Raw genomic sequence first — 16,832 nt, forward strand, 5'->3', positions numbered from 1 at the left:
TAAACTCTTTACCCTCTCTCCCTCACCCTCATCCTCTTGGGCTTTTTGACAACAATGAACACTCTCTCCCTCACCCTCATCCTCTTAGGACTCGTTTGTGGTCAATCTTACCTCACCATGTGAGGTACCTAGGATATGGACTACAATCTTGCTGAATGAAAAGCGCTTGTGGCTCTCACAAGCTTTCAATAAGAAAAAGGGTGTAAGAAACCTAGCAAATACTATCATAGATAAATACCATATACCTTCGATAGTAATAATAATTTCGATGGTATATAGACTATTATTGCATGCCAGTAGTCTCTTAGGTTGTTGATTCGTGCTTGCCATTAATTTATTTTTTTTGAAAGAGTGCTCATTTTGTGTTACAATTTTGAGACCTTTATGACTATAATTCAATCTTTTAAAATGGCCCATTGTTATGCAGCACAAAAGAGCAAGGTTGATGGGAGGATTGTAATTTTGAGACCACAAAGTATGTTATGGTGAAACTCCAACATAGATTTATGCGAATGCCATCAGTAAGGGGCATTAGTAGCCATGCATTAGTAACCATGCATGGCTCAGTCAAATTGATGTGCTCCACTTAAAGTATACACAATTACCTAGCATCAATCCATGTTCAAGGTTGATCTATTAGTCAGTCATGACATTAAGAAGCCTGCTCGATAATGGCATGCTCTTACTTAAATGCTCGTATCTATTTAGCCTTGTTGGAGAAATGTATCCCTAGGCAAAGACACACATTTGGATTATGAATCTCTTCTTGAATGTGAATAGGAGAGAACCTTATGACTTAGGGACAATAAAAGAAAAATCTAAATGTGTTAATGGGATAATATTTAAACCACTACTTACATATACAAGAGGTCCTACATTCCTTTATAAAATTTAAAAATTTCTGATCTTGTGAATTACAAAACCCCTTCTATATGTATACTTCTATGGATTTAGTGGATTTAAAAATACCTTATGTTGGACCCATGTCCTCTTGGGTATATTTATAGGTGCATACCTAGACTTCTTTATGGAGCATTTTGTAATAGTGCAAAATTTGGGGGTGAACTTAGTGAAGCATGTTGCGAGGTTAAAACCAAAGTTATTGAAGGCATGCTAGGTTGCATATGGAGGAGGTAAACCTTTATGGATTGTTTAAAACACATAAGTTTGCCATGTGTGTGAGTTATTTTAATTTATTTTTCAAGTTATAATTTTTATAAGTTAAAAGATGACATGAACGTAAGCGTTTTCCCTGAAGATCTAGATCATAGAGATGGTGTTATAGGCTTAGGGTAGAGGGGCCAGTACTACACAATAGGGAGGCTAGGTGCCACCCAAATTTGTGCATGTTGTTACCCAATACTCCTCATAGAAAAAGATGGCATGCCAAGCTCTCCTTTCACATTTTTTTGGATGAATAGTGCCTTAGCCCTCACAAGACCTAGCATTGGCTCCTCAGAGTTGTTTTATGTTCCACAAATTTTTGGCCTGCCCTCTGGGTAGCCTTAGCAACACTTCAAATTTGGCAAATTAGAAATTAGAATTTTTAGAATTGCTTTTTCCTATTGGACAATATGTTGACTCTTCTTCATTGGACTTGAATGAAGACTTTAAAGTGGTTGACTTATCTCCTCAAGTCTTCTTACACACCACCTCCACCTTTTCTCCCTCCCCCTCCCCCCTCTCTCTCCCTTTATCTCATGTAGTCTTCCTCCACACCATTTCCTTTTTGTTTGCTTTTTTTGATCTTGGGCACGCCTTATGAATGATTAATATCATTCAGCTTGTTTTGAAAGTTTAAAACTAAAAATTAGTCCCCTATTACTCTCTTATGACAACAATAGCTTCAAATTTTTATTTTGACTTCATTAATGCTATTTCTGCCATGGATTAGGGCTAAAAAGTCAAGGTGCCATAGCACTACCCTATGTCAGGGGAGAGGGAATTTTGTATGGTTGCACAATGCTCACAAACAACCTAGGTTTATTGTAAAGTGAATATAAGAATTTTGATTTTGACCTGAAGGAAAAAGTTTTAGAGGTCATCGTAACTTGTAGTCAAGTACAAAACTTCCTTGCACGTGATGGCCATCCTTTAAAAGATGGGGTGAAGGACTGTCGTTCTAGGTGACCCCAATAGCAGGGACGGGTCAGGACACTACTGACATAAAATATTTGTGTTTGGTCGATGAAGGTCGCTCACTCCATTGCGAATGCCATCAATTGTTACATGATTGGTCTGTTCCATCATCTCCAACCACTAAACCGAGTCATCCGATGACCTCCGGGTGGTGTGAACCACCACCATACGCGACGGCCATGGTGGAGTTCTATTTTATGCCTGATGGGCATTGGCTCATGAGGGTCCAAGAAATTTTCCAGATGTGGAGGTTTTTGGCATGCGAAAGGAGCGTTTGTGTGGGAGTTCTCCTATTATGGGAATTGTGCAAAGGCATGTTCTAATAATGTAGAGGTAATTCCCATTGCTATGTAATAATTACCTCTAATAATAATTATGTAAAGGCAATCATGTTGTTGAGAAATGTCTATGAATTTCTTCCCATCTAATAGCAGAGAATCTAGATACAACAAGATCGCAAGCTACAGGCCTCAAATCGATGCAGGGGAGGCTCATCTCCATGGGAGAGAATCAGTTACCCTCGGAGAAAAATGTCTCTAATACGCTCCGAGAGTTTGATACGACGCAGAGTTTTTTTTTTTTGGTACTTTGCGCAAAGTTGGCTGAAAGCCGATGGTGTGTGTGTGTGTCCGTACGGCGAGGAGACGAGTCTCTGCAAAGTTTTTTGTAGTGATACTTAACGAGATTTCGTGCGCGCGTGCATGAGAAATGGAGCTCTCAATTATAGGACTTGGAAAGAGTTTGACAGGGTCAGCGCAGGGGGAGTTTTGATGCGTGCTGGGAAGAATTTGACAATTGTTGTTGTTGGCTTCAGGAATCAGGTGGCGAGTCGCTCTCTTACGGTTGCTGGGAAAGTCGATGAATTAAGGAAGAAAAACCATGGGAGTTCGGGGGATGTGAATGCTTGAGGAAGCAAGAAAGCGGCGGCAGCTGCAACGGATTGTTCGGCTCCGCAAATAATCTATCATCTCATTTCAACGACAGGATTGCAATCTCCGTTGTAGGTGCACAGTGTGTTGTGCATGCACCATTTCACGTCCTTTTGGCCTTTTGACCCGTCGTTGCCGCCAAACGCTCTATCAATAGTGGTCGCATCACATCATGCGCCTTTTGATCAAATCTACCCTACGTTGCTTTTTACTTTTAATGCATTGGATTGGTCGTTGCGGTGAACATGAGCTTGGGAATCGTATGATTTCTTGCTTTGTTTATTAACGGGGTAAAGAAATGCTGCTTTGACAGCCCTGATTGCGATGAAAAATGCTGCTTTCATTCAAGAAATTGATGTTAAGCTTGCTGGATTGACTCGCGGTGGATTCGCTTTCGACCGCAACAGTTTTGATTCGTCAAAGGTGAAATTCTCTTGTCAGGCATTCGAGAATGGGGCTGGTGAAGCAGCAGGTAAAAAGAAATGAGCAAAGATCTTGGATGTGTGCGGTGGTTGATGGATGGAACCACAAAGCTGGTGGCGATCTGTCAAAGGAAAGATGAAGCGAATGAAGCTGAAAGCAACGGAAATTTGAGAATGCGATGCAGGAATTTGATGTGTCTGAACGCAAAAAGGGACGGAATAGTCGACGAAGCAGCAGCAGATCGAGCCAAAATCTACGAAGGATGAACAGGAAAAACGATGAAGTTTTGAAGGAGACGGCAAATTTCATCTTCTTCTTGTTCATCTTTACCTGCTGCTGCTTCGATTTTGCCGTCATGGATGCAGTTCTTCCAGTTGAATGTCTGATAAGGAATGTGTAACCAGATGAAATTTGGAAGCAACTGTCGCCTCGGCAAACAGATAACGAAGACAAAACAAAGCGCAGGCCTTCTCCTTCTCCATCGCCGGCGCTCTCCATCTCCTTGTTTTATTCGCGTCGTTTTGCCTCGTTTTTGTAGTTGCCTCCCCTTCTGCCGCCCTCCCTTCTTTGCCTCTCACGTCCTCTACACACCACGTCGTGCTCGCCAATTCTCCATTCCTCACCTTCGTCCAAAATTAGTGCCTTGTATGTTGAACTTGCTGCCGGCATAGAAGCAGCTCGGAAGGTCAGCACCGCAACGCATCGCATCGCATTCAGCCCTGTTACATTAAGGCTTCACGCGCAAGGAGAAGAAGAAACTGTGCATTGTGGACAGAGTCATTACATCGATGACGGGCTTAGATCTTGTACGAGGTAAGCTAACTCTAGCGCACTCGTTTGAGACCTGTTAGACCGACGCTGCAGCGCAAGAAGAAGAAGAAGACGCAGAATTCTTTCGAGCAGCAGCGCACCTGCTTGAGAACAAAGTCGAGAAGAAGAAGAAGAGCAAGACCGAGCATCATTCAGCTTCTCAACTGCTTGCTCATCGCTACTCAATCAATCCATCTCTAAAGTTCTTCGACTCCTTGAGAAATTCGACTGCGTCTAGCAACGGTCCTGCGCTCCTGGTTGCCGTGGACATGAAGTTCCATGCGTTGGGTCTCCTCTCAACCATCTGGATTTTTGCGCTACTGTCGCCGTCCTATGCGGTCACGAATCAACGAGATGGTAATTGCCGCCTGCTGCCTCCTCACGGGCTTCGCAAATTTTCTCCTGAACGGGAGAAGTTGATGGTTTTGTCTCGATCGAACGCTTTGGTTTCTATCTTTCTGATTTCCATCGAAAACACTCCCTCTCGAGAAGTTGATGGCTTTGTCTCTTTGGTTTCTATCTTTCTGATTTCGATCGAAAACAACCCCTCTCGTTGTGCCTGACGAGAAAGAACCCATGTCGCAGTGGACGCCCTCAATGCTCTTGCAGGGGCATGGACGCTGACCATTAGCTCCTGGACAGGCGACCCTTGCGCCTCCTCGTGGCTGGGTGTGTCTTGCGATTCGGGCAACACCATGGTTACCGGCTTGTAAGTGGACACTCCAACCTTGAGCCAAGCAACGGTTTTGTGTCTTGCTTTCCCAAGTCCACTGACACCGTAAGTCGAAAATTCGCAGACAACTGCCAAACATGGCTATTTTGGGAATTCTGCCCCGGCAGATCGGAAATCTCATCAATTTGCAAATTCTGTACGTTATCAGTTCGCATTTTTTGAAATCATTGCACAGTTGCCTTCTTTTGCAACGCATTATTGCACGTTCGTGTCTCTGTTTGCGTACTGTTTGCCTGAAAAGTGTGGGATTCGACTTGTAGGGACCTGTCTTACAACAGGAACTTGACAGGATTTCTTCCGCCGGAGCTGTTTAACTTGACAAGCTTGACAGACCTGTAAGTAATGGCAGCCCCTCCTGTCGACATGAACAGCAAAACAAAAGGAACTCACATGAGACAAGAAAGGTCATCTCTAGTGTACAACGCCCAGTAATCGTGGTAGGAATCACCAACGAGAATGATATTGTCAAGCTAAATGTTAATGCCTTGCAAAACTTCTCGGCTTCAAAAGCGAGCCTAGAGGGAGTTCGAGACATTCTCACGTTATTGCTGGTTTTGTCCATGCGACGAGCTCTCATTCTTAAACGGCAGCAACTGCTGATGTTAGGCTTAATGGGTTCCCTCCTAATGTCGGCCTGCAATTATACGCTTTGCTATCACTTTGCGCTTACGCACTTGGAGCGAGGATATACCTATAGCCAATTTGCCTCGACAGCCGGGAGAGTACGCCAAGCTTTGCCCATAGAAACCATGGAACAATAATACAATACTTGGATCAAATCATGCTTTTGGTTGGTTTTATTTAAGGGACTACATTGCTGCTTAGTTTTTAAATTTTATTGAATGTTGGCTCCTTCTGGGAAAGCTTTATCAATGTATGGGGGGACATATTAGTAGCTTTTAAAACATAAATCTTTTGGCCTCTCTTACCTTCCCATAATTCTTACTCCGAAATTCGATAAACCATCCTGCAATGCCAACAAGAACACTATTCCACTACTCTCTCATGAACAGCAAGGTAATTTTACAAGAAGACAAATGCGTAGTTTTTAACGTTGTGTGTGTGTATATTGGCGGGGGGGAATTTGGGGGGAAGATGGGACGGAAGAAAAGGGGGGGCGGTTTTGCAAAAAATTGAACTTCTATAAAGCATAACCAGAATACAAGAATGCAGGATAAGCTCTTCCTAAGTCAAAAGATTTTATGTACAAAGATCCAAATTTGGAGGCATTTATCTTTGGAGTTTTTGGAACTTAAGTGCATAACTAACTACACGTAGTTTTTGCACTGTCTTAGATTTTAGATGTTGATGTCTGTGAAAAGAAACATGTTGACTATGCTGTTTTGAATATCCTAAGAATGCCTCACTTGACTCAAATCGTTTCTGATATGGCTAAATATGGAGTGATTGATTCTCACTGTTATGGTTTCTCTCACATTCGTACAAGAAAGATTGGTTTTGTCGCTTGATTTAGCAATTTAATAATTGAAAGTGCTATGATTCAAGAAAGTCCAGCTCTGTTTTTGCTGTAGTCATTATATTTTTGGGATTCATCTTCAGATAGTTAGACGCAAACAAAGAATTATAGTGTGGAGCCAACACAGGGAAAAGGTAGAGGAAAGGGGGCCAAGCGACAGGTGAATAAATGGGGCACGTCTCTTTGACATTGTGACAATTTGGCTCTGGATTTCGTCACAGGTATTTGCAGAACTGTGGTTTTGTTGGGCAAATACCTGACACATTGGACAATCTCGTGAAATTGAAGACCCTGTAAGTGCAGAATATTATAGAAACAAGAAGTGTGAATTTCCTGCTTTAACAGCATCTCTTAACATGCGGACTCGTGAGAGTATTAGTGTAGCTTTTGCATTAATGGCTTCCTGTCCAGAGCAGTGAAATCTTTCTGCTGGTTTTGGTTTTGTAATCAGGGCGTTCAACAATAATTCTTTTACGGGACAAATCCCGTCCACGATTGGCGCACTGTCAAGCCTGAACTGGTTTGATATATCAGGCAACCAGCTCAGCGGAAAACTTCCTTTGACATTAAGCCTTCTTACAACTGCTAAACATTTGTGAGTCATGTGGATGCTTTTACTTGTCTCTCATTTCCATTATTTTTCCACAAACATGTGAACTGATTGATACTTGATTGAAATGCCACATTGAAGCCATTTGCAAGGCAACAACTTTTCTGGGACGATTCCAACCGGCATCTTTAATAACAGAATGCCACTGATACACTTGTAGGTAGCTCTTCCCGTTTTTATGAGATCCCATCTCGACTTTTTCACCGTGGATGCAGATTGTTTTTAACCAGAATACTGGCATTTTTGAAGCAGGCTCCTCAATGACAACTCTTTCACAGGCCCAATCCCAGCGGATATTGGAAATTTGACACAACTGGATATCTTGTAGGTGGCGATGCTTCATTTCTCTCTGCATTTTCTCCTATGCTGTGTCTTTCTTTTGCAATGACTTCCATAATATACATCACGTATTCAAACATTTGATATTTTGTGTTGAATCACAGGCGATTGGATTCCAACAGATTTTCCAGCATTCCAGCGAGTTTGGCAAATTTGGCGACAGTTACAGCAGTGTAGGCTCCCAACTACTAGCTTATCAGTTAGAATAGTAAGTTTGTGATCATGATTCTCCTTGCACGATCAGGACCTGCTACACTTCTATAGCGCTGGAGGAAATTTGCTCTTAAATACTCACATTGTGTGTGCAGGCAACTAAACCATAATAAAATCACTGGTGATGTGCCAGACCTTTCAAATCTTGTACACCTCCAAGTTCTGTGAGTGGGTTCATCAATGAAGCTTTTCAGATAATTTGTTCTATTTTGCCTTTTGTTTAGCTCTGCCTTTCTGATGAATGCAGTTATAATAGGATTTCATTCAATACCTATTTTTTTAATGGCAGGGATCTAAGTCATAATAATTTCACACCTGGTCTACTGCCTTCATGGTTTTCAAAACTTCCAAACTTGACATCACTGTACGTAACAACTTTCACATCACTGTGCTCAAGCTATCAGGATGTTTAGGTCTTGATAAAAGTCGTTTGACTTTAACACTGTAGTTACTCTTTCAGTTGCTTGCTTTTATTCCTATACTGCAGAACCATGGAAGCTGGAAATTTGATGGGAGAAGTGCCTCCTGATATTTTCTCTCTTGGAAATCTCACAACCGTGTAAGTGCTTGCTCAAACTATATTAGTATCTGGGACTGCAGCTTCACACAGATATTTCATATTTCATGCTTTTGCTTGCATCAACCTTCCTTCGTTCATTGGGACTATGCATGCAGGATGCTTGGTTACAACAATTTGAATGGTACACTGGACCTTCAGAAGGCAAATCCAAATCTCAGTGAAGTTGACCTTCAGGGAAACAATATATCTGTACTTGCTGTTGGCGGTTTTTCTGGGACCTTGAAGTATGCCTTCAAGCATTTACCTTAGTGCTTTAACACACATTTGAAGATTTTCTTGTTCTAGTTGATTGCATTCTATGTGTGATAATCATGTGCACTTCTGTTATATGTAATCATTGTCTGCAGTTTAGAAGGGAATCCTATCTGCCAAGGAAACCCCAATCAGCCTGACAATGCTTGCAATCCAACCCCATCATCCTCTTCATCGTTGCCGTCGCAAAATTGTGGCTGTACAGAGGGTTTTGCACCAAATCCCACAGCAGCATCAGGAAGTTGCCTCTGTGCTTACCCGATAAGTGGCGTCATTGTTTTCACAGCCTTGAAGGTCACATGGGATCACAATGTTATTCCAACGTTGCAATCTGGCTTTGCTGAGAGTATTCCACTTATTACAACTATAGACCAAATTTCCATTTCCCTTGTCTCTAATGCAATCGCAAATATTTCCATTTTCCCAAATAATGCTGAGGCTTGGGATACAAGCCAAGCTAATGCAATCACGGCCATCCTGAGTAGCAAAGCAGTCCAATTCAATGCTATGGGACCATATGAGTATCTGCCTTTTGGCCCCTATTCTCCTCCAGGTATAGAAAGCTATGCTGTTAAGATACTTCTCATCCTAGATGTTAAGAGTTCCCTGAACGAATGCATGGATGTACATGTTTAGGTGAAAGATCATGGTAAAGTCATTCGGGCTACAAGGCTAATGTCTATGCTGTCATTTGCAGGAAGTGCAAAGCGGACTGGACTAAGTGGAGGTGCCAAGGTCGGTGTTGGCATTGGTGTTGTAGCTCTTGCCCTCATCATTCTTGCTATTGGCAGCTATGCATTTGTGCAGAAGCAGAGAGCAGATAAAGCAGAAGAAATAAGCAAGCCTTTTGGTAAGTGCTTTGCAAAATGTGATTTTTTAATGATTGAGCAGTCCAGTTGCCAGAAAACAACAAATTGTTTGGCTTTTTGCATTCCCTGGTTGGCCTTCTGGTGCTTTATGATTTGTATTACTACAGGGCCAGCTGTACTAGTCCTCTTAAACTATTGCTGAGTGTTGTGCCTTTCTTGCTCTCTCAATCTGGTTAAACTTTGGCAGGAAGAGTGGCACCTTTTCAAAATTGCTTAATGATCCACTTTGTCAATGCGCTCAAATTTGCTTGCTGCGATCTTCAACCTTTCCAATTCATTTACAATTTATTGTATTTATTAACAAAGAAGTGCCTATGTTTCCCTTGTGCTGACGTCTCCTCGAGCTTATTTAGTCAGACTAGTTCTACAGGACAATGTTGACACAACATATAGAGTCTCCATTTCTTATCTGTTTGCTTTGAAATAGTTCTGCTTCCTTGATAAGTCTTTTGCAGCTGACACAACAATGACCATCATTAAGTTCTTCATTGCTACACTGTACGTGTTAGGTCTGGTGGTCCCTTGTTCAATTTATAGACAAACTTTATCTGATCTAATTCTAAAATCTTTCGTTATCATGAGTGACAAATAGGTTGCAAATACTGATGAAACGAGTCACTATGGCTCGATGCATCTTGTGGTATTACTTTGCCTCTGTCAGGGCTAGCTATTTTTCTGCATTGCTATTTGTGTCTTCTCAATTATCCCATGTTAGCATTTTCTAATCCTTTATGAATATATTCCTATTTCATTTCCCTTCATAATGGGCCCTGCCAAGTTTCAATTCCACTGTGATTGATTGATGAATTTCATGATGACCTAGTTGTGTAATGGGCTGGTTTGATCATGGTGTCTTGTCGCTTGTCCTTTATAATCTCTCCCATGATTAAACTCTATGCCTGTGCAAAATCTACAACTATGTTAGGGGGAGCAAACAATCACCAATTAGGACGGCACAACCCAAAAGGTGATCATGATTGAAATTTTAGGTACAAGTATTGCACTGCAAGAAGAATCAAGCGCTAAGATAGGGGCAATCATGCCCTCTTAAACAAGAGAGATCACAAAGGCGGCATGGGGAGTTTGAGGTGTGGAGCAAGGGCTTTTGCAAGAATTTTGTAGTCCGTCAAAAAAACCTATAAAGCATCAAGAGAGAAATCATAGTCAACCTTCGACTCAAGCTAGGTAGGATGAGCTTCACAGACACTTCTACTCACGTAACTCATTGTTGGCATAACGCTGCTGCCCCTTAACATCGAAGATTCACAAAAGAAACTTGCTTCTACTCATGTGTAGACTTCGCTGAGCCTTTGCTAGACAGGTCATCCTTTCTGCAACAATTCATCCATGTAAAGATTAATCACACATTAATTGCTTTGACTAAGTCTGCAAATATGTTGCACGTCGAATCTTAATACTACAGCCACTCCTTCAATATTTATCAGCCTTAGGCACTCCTCGACCTTCAAAATCAAACTTAAGATCCACCAACCTTCTTATATGACACATTGCAATTTTATACGTTTGGCTCTTCATGAATCTAAAAGAAGCGGCTTACTTGAACCCGAGGAACCTTTGGATATAAATCCTTCTCATTTAGTGACTTGGTTTGCTTGAAATCTATGCGTTTACATGATTTCTGTATAAAATCTCTCCTCAAACAGATATATAGGCATCACAAGGCCTTCGATCTAGGTGTTGCAAATTTCAATAAATGGCACAGATCTTGATGTTTGTCCCTCCAAATGGGGGACACCTGCTCCAGAATACAATTCAACTTTCTAAGCATTTTGCAAACCCTAATAACAACAAAACTCTGTTCTAAGCCTATCTGAGATTACACTACATTATACTAAATCTTGCTATTGTCCACGCTCGAAACTTTATTCTATCATTTTGATGTTCTTATTTTGTCGCTGGCCGCGAAAAAATGACGTATCACACAAGCGTCCAAAACTCTGACTTGACATGGTCAATGGCGCTTTGCTTCCTCCAACCAATATGGCTACCCCAGCCATAACAGGATCATACAATTGCTTTGGTTCTACATGCTCTAATACGACACAAGATTTCCCTCGTCTTTTCCACCCCACGGAAACCTCACCTTGGGAATCGAGCTTGCTAGTTTGCTACTATTTCCATGGTTTCTATCTCCTCTTGTTTGATGCTGAACTCTTAGGTTTTGTTTATCACTTCATTCCTTCCAATTATCAATTTCTATCAGTAGGAAACCCAAATGCTCCCGCTGTGGCTACTAGGCTCGTAATCATTTCTGTAAAAGATGTTCTCCACATTCTGCCAACCTTGCATGGTGCTTCGTCAAAAGAGATAACAAACACCTCAAATTATTCATTTCATTTTAATTTCTTTCAATTTCTATCTCGAAAGATGCAAAATCTCCAGTTCCAAGTTGACATAACTCTAAAAACTTAGGCTGAGTTCCATACTTGGAATTCTTCATGATAGTACTGAGCTCACAGCCAGGGCGTATATGGGAAATTGAATTTTCAAAAAGTTTTGTAAACAATTGTCAACAACTTTCCCTGTGTCCGATATCTAGATCATTTATGTAAATGTTTAAAAAAAATATTAGATCTGTTGTTTGATCATCCAAGGGTGTAATGTAGAGAGAAGTGCAAAACCAGGTGTATAATTCTGATGAGCGTCAGCTTGTAGATGGCGAGGCTAAGTTTTCAATTAAAGGAAAAGAAGGCTAATATTGAGTTGCAAAAAAGGGCTCGTATGAGAAAAAGGTATTTAAACATTCTCTGGAAAAAAGAGAGGTAAATAAACCAACATCTACAGAGTGCCATAACTTTTCTGAGTGACAGAATACGATAGCCACAGTTAGAAAATCAGCTTTAATTGCATTGAAAAACAAGCGTATTTATGTCTTGTAAATTTGAAGCTCTGTCATTATGAACAACGGCTCTTTAGCTACACTTACTAATAGAGATTTCTTTTAGAAAATGTAGGAACCTCGAGTATGCATGCAGTGTATTAATCTTAATTGCCTTTCTCGCTGTTTTTTTTTCAGCTTCTTGGATGACAACGAGAGAGGACAAAGGAGAAGCTCCAAAGTTGAAAGGTGCTCGCTTATTTACTCTATCCGAAGTAAAGAAGGCCACAAACAATTTCAGTAAAAGCAATGAGATTGGTGCGGGGGGCTATGGAAAGGTACCAAATGAACGGGTTTTCTACTGGGACTTTTACCAGTTTAGTTATTTTAACCTGCAATTGGAGGTTCTGTCACAATTGTGGCAAAATCATAGTCTTTTGTCAGAGAAGATGGCATCTCCACTGTTGACAATTGTTTTGGCTTCTGTCAGGTTTACAAAGGTGTATTACCTTCAGGAGAGCAAGTTGCAATAAAGAAGGCACAAGCAAGCTCTCAACAAGGTGCAGCAGAGTTCAAGAATGAGATTGAGCTATTGTCCCGAGTACATCATAAAAACCTTGTTGGACTTGTGGGATTCTGTTTTGAAGAACAAATGCTTATTTATGAATATATGCCCAATGGAACTCTGCGCGACTCGTTGTCGGGTGAGATTCTCGATCGGGTTGTAGACTTTTAAGAATGTGGATTATTATTTTTTAAATATTATTTTTTACCTTTGCAATAAAGCCACTCTGTTTAAGCAGGTCGTACAAATGTGCGAATGGATTGGCAAACAAGACTAGCAGTTGCCCTTGGTTCTGCAAGAGGACTTGCATATTTGCATACTGAAGCAAATCCACCAATTATTCATCGAGACGTCAAGTCTAGCAATATCCTTTTGGATGACAAACTAGTTGCAAAAGTGGCAGACTTTGGGCTTTCAAAGCTGGCACCCGATGATGGAGGTACAGGGAAAGGCCACGTATCTACACAAGTCAAAGGAACTTTGGTAGGAATCATGTTTCATATTTACAACCCTTGTGAATTAATTGTGTGAGTTGTGCATAGGATTGTGCACGGGTTTGTCAAAGAATTGTGTAGTAATGCCTTGTCATTTGCTTCGGTATCTACACAAGTCAAAGTAATGCCTTGTCATTTGTGAATTAATTGTGTGAGTTGTGCATAGGATTGTGCACGGGTTTGTCAAAGAATTGTGTAGTAATGCCTTGTCACGTATCTACACAAGTCAAAGGAACTTTGGTAGGAATCATGTTTCATATTTACAACCCTTGTGAATTAATTGTGTGAGTTGTGCATAGGATTGTGCACGGGTTTGTCAAAGAATTGTGTAGTAATGCCTTGTCATTTGCTTCGGTATCAAGCGTGGGAAGCAAGTATTTTTTGAAAGGAAAATGGTTTTCACTAAAGAAAATCGCATGCGGATTTGATACGGTATTGTTAGTGACTGGTTTGATGGCTCTATAGGGGTACCTGGATCCAGAGTACTACACAAGTCAGCGACTCACGGACAAAAGTGACGTCTACAGTTTCGGAGTGGTTCTTTTAGAGCTGCTAACTGCTAAGCAACCCATCGAGCGCGGAAAATTTATTGTACGTGAAGTCAGGACAGCGTTGCAGAAGGGTGGATTGGCTTCGTTCAGGAATCTTCTGGACCCTGATCTGACGGGCTGTCCGACAGCTGATTTGAAAGCTCTCTTAGATGTTGCACTCCGTTGCGTAGAGGAAGCAGCAGCATCGCGCCCAACGATGAAGCAAGTCACAAAAGAGATTGAAACGATGGTATCTGATCCTGCTGCGGAGGAAACGAATGGTGTGGACGGATTGACAACTGAAGGCGAGAATAAGATGAAAGAACCAGAGTTTGGCCCGGATATGGACTCTTGCTTCCAATATAGTGGTGGCGTCGTACCCATCACCATTGAGCCCAAATAAGTATTAAGAACTGATCTCCAGCTGCAAACTCATCACATCCATCATCAAAACATTTTTGTACAGGCAAAAACGTCCTTGTGTACGGATCTTGTTTGGCAGGATGTCTGACATATCTTGACAGAATATTCTGTGTGCAGAACTTGTCAGAATGTCTTGTGTACGGAACTAATATGAGCTGGAATTAGCCCAACATGCATCGTGAGAAAATGGAACGTGTTGAAACTTTGAAAGGCCAGGAGTTGCTTTGCAAGTTACAACCATTGTGCTCCTATGCCCCAAAAAAGTATCGAGCAACACTTTTCCACACTCCTTTCCGTGAATATGAGGACTTGTTTTTGCGACATCTCACTCAGACTTGGTGGTGTCTCATCCGATTTTCGAGCTGCCATCCTCTGGTTTCGGCATGAACCTTCTTTCCTTGGGAGGTTTTGGTTGTCCCTCTTTTCAAATCCCTTCAAACTCAATATTGTTTTGTTCCTCGTATTTATGCTCAAATACTTGTATGATTATTTACTAGCAAGGTCTCCTTGGAGAGTGCTACAGTGGAGAGTTGGAATCTCCTTTTGAGAATTGAGGTGTAATTATTATTATTTTAATAAGATTGCTTAGGTGACACTAAAGGTAAGTATGAGTTGTAAATAAGTCTTGGATGTAATCTAAATATGTAAGGTATGTATGCTTTTCAATATACTAGGAGGTAGTGCCCATATGCAATTGTCCACTCTTGTTTTTATAAAGCTTCGATGTCAGATAAAGTCCATTACATAGATTTTTTTGAGGAGCACACATATACTTTAGGTAAGAATCAAATAACTTACAAGAATATCGAGTCTCTAGCTGCAAATAAATTATTACTTACTCTTTCTTCTCGAGTCAATAGAATGTTTTTATATCACTTATGTCAAATCCTCCCCACATTGGCAATATTTGTTTTTGTTCATTATTGCTTAGGTTTCTAATATCTTTTAGACTAGTTAGCATAATTAATTTGTTAGCTCATTCTGTTTTACTAGCACTGCCTCCTTATAGTGGATAGTTGGATTGTCCTTTTGCTAATTTCCACGCTTAATTGTTATCCTAAAGTAAGGTACCCTATGGGAAAGGTTATATCAAGCTGAATTAAACCATACCCTCTAGGAGGGAGTGCCCACACACACTTCTATACATGCTTGTTTTAGTAGTGGATTTCTTCAATTACAGCTCCTTTACATAGCATAGCTATCAAGAGTCTAGTTGGAGATCGCAATTCCACTTCTATTGACGCATTCAGAGATCAACACATTTCGTAAGCTTTGAGGCTAGAATTCCCTAGACCCTAGATCCCTTCCATTTGCTATACGAGGCACTTGGATGTTCAAACACCCTACAAGTGTCTATTCTCTCGGGAATCCTCTTAGCCCCTTTATGATTCACAAAACATTGGCCCAAGTGGATTAGTAGAGCTACTTTTGACCCTTGTGAATGCATCCTATTTCCCAAACCAATTGGCTCAAACCTCATAACCCATTGTATATGTTAATGGATAAACTGCATATGCAAATCTCACACATGTATATATCTATATAACCCTTTAGATTCAATATACCAATAATATCGCTTCTCTAAAGACCTTTGTCAATTGATATTTATATGAGATTTTGTTACATTTCTTAATTGGGATGTAACATTACTTCTCTCTTAAGGAATCAATGTCATAAAATCAAGGAATGCTTCCAGATTCAATAAAACACATTCCCATGCAACATTAGATGTAGAAAATCTACTTGATGGAAACAACACCATGGGTATCTTATCACTTCTAGGATTCTTGTTAGTTTCATCCTCTGTTTCTTGCAACATATCAATCCTCACAAGTAGCAAATCACTTAGTTGTAAAGATTGCTTGAACTATTAACCATGAAACACTAGATCTACCTTTGATGGTGGTAAACCACCAGTTTAAACTCTGGTTCTAACTATGAAGAATGTGTGTGCACGCATAAAGGACTAAAATGAAGTCATGAAGATTCCACAATAGAATTCAAGAGGTAACTCAATAAATGAATTCATAATGCTTTTATTTGATTCATGAATATCATACAAGCTCTATCACTTCATTACTATGGTCTTACAATAAAGCAACGAGAAGATTTTACAATAGAGCTCAACATATGAATCCATAATCTTCTTATTTCAATCATGAATACAAAATATAGAACTCTCTATTCCATTACTATGGTCTCTCACATACAATGTACGCCATTCCTATGGTCAACATGGCCTTTTTCACACACAGTGTATGTCATTCCTATACTCAAGATGGCCTTTTTCATGTAGATTCAATGACCAATCATGTCGCTTCAATTTTTGGACTTAACTATTTTCTTTAAAACTTAATTTCAAAATTTTGACTTAACCACATGTTACAATGATACATATTTAAAACAATAACGTATGTTCAAATCTAGCTTCATTAGCACAAATTCCTTGAATAATGGCCTTTAGAATTAGTATTCTTTTCTTTCCACTCCCAAGGTTTGATCTCGGGTGGGTACTTTCACATAAGTTTTGGTTGTGCAATCGACACTTTTGGCACTCTCAATTGGATATCTCACAAATTGGTTGATGGAAAGCCTAATCCTTCATTA

General features: G+C 40.5%; 1 protein-coding gene across 2 annotated transcripts; it reads left to right on the forward strand.

Moving 5' to 3' along the window:
- The first annotated feature begins 4,548 nt into the window (after positions 1–4,548).
- Positions 4,549–14,742, forward strand: LOC147886700 (leucine-rich repeat receptor protein kinase HPCA1-like). Of its 2 annotated transcripts, none has more exons than XM_087395835.1 (19): positions 4,549–4,658; positions 4,887–5,010; positions 5,099–5,170; positions 5,295–5,369; positions 6,733–6,804; positions 6,963–7,106; positions 7,203–7,277; positions 7,371–7,445; positions 7,565–7,633; positions 7,769–7,837; positions 7,963–8,037; positions 8,161–8,232; positions 8,349–8,477; positions 8,601–9,058; positions 9,203–9,355; positions 12,412–12,551; positions 12,704–12,917; positions 13,017–13,261; positions 13,738–14,742. In XM_087395835.1, exons 1-19 carry the CDS (start codon positions 4,571–4,573, stop codon positions 14,203–14,205), a joined length of 2,817 nt encoding a protein of 938 aa, XP_087251961.1. In that variant the 5' UTR covers positions 4,549–4,570; the 3' UTR covers positions 14,206–14,742. The 2 variants fall into 2 exon arrangements, with proteins under 2 accessions (XP_087251961.1, XP_087251963.1); XM_087395837.1 differs by having other exon boundaries at positions 7,374–7,445.
- Positions 14,743–16,832: the final 2,090 nt, after the last annotated feature.

The sequence above is a fragment of the Dipteris shenzhenensis genome, chromosome 24, assembly GCF_047967505.1.
Source record: "Dipteris shenzhenensis isolate YYH24624 ecotype China chromosome 24, Dip_SZ_1.0, whole genome shotgun sequence".
NCBI lineage: Eukaryota > Viridiplantae > Streptophyta > Polypodiopsida > Gleicheniales > Dipteridaceae > Dipteris > Dipteris shenzhenensis.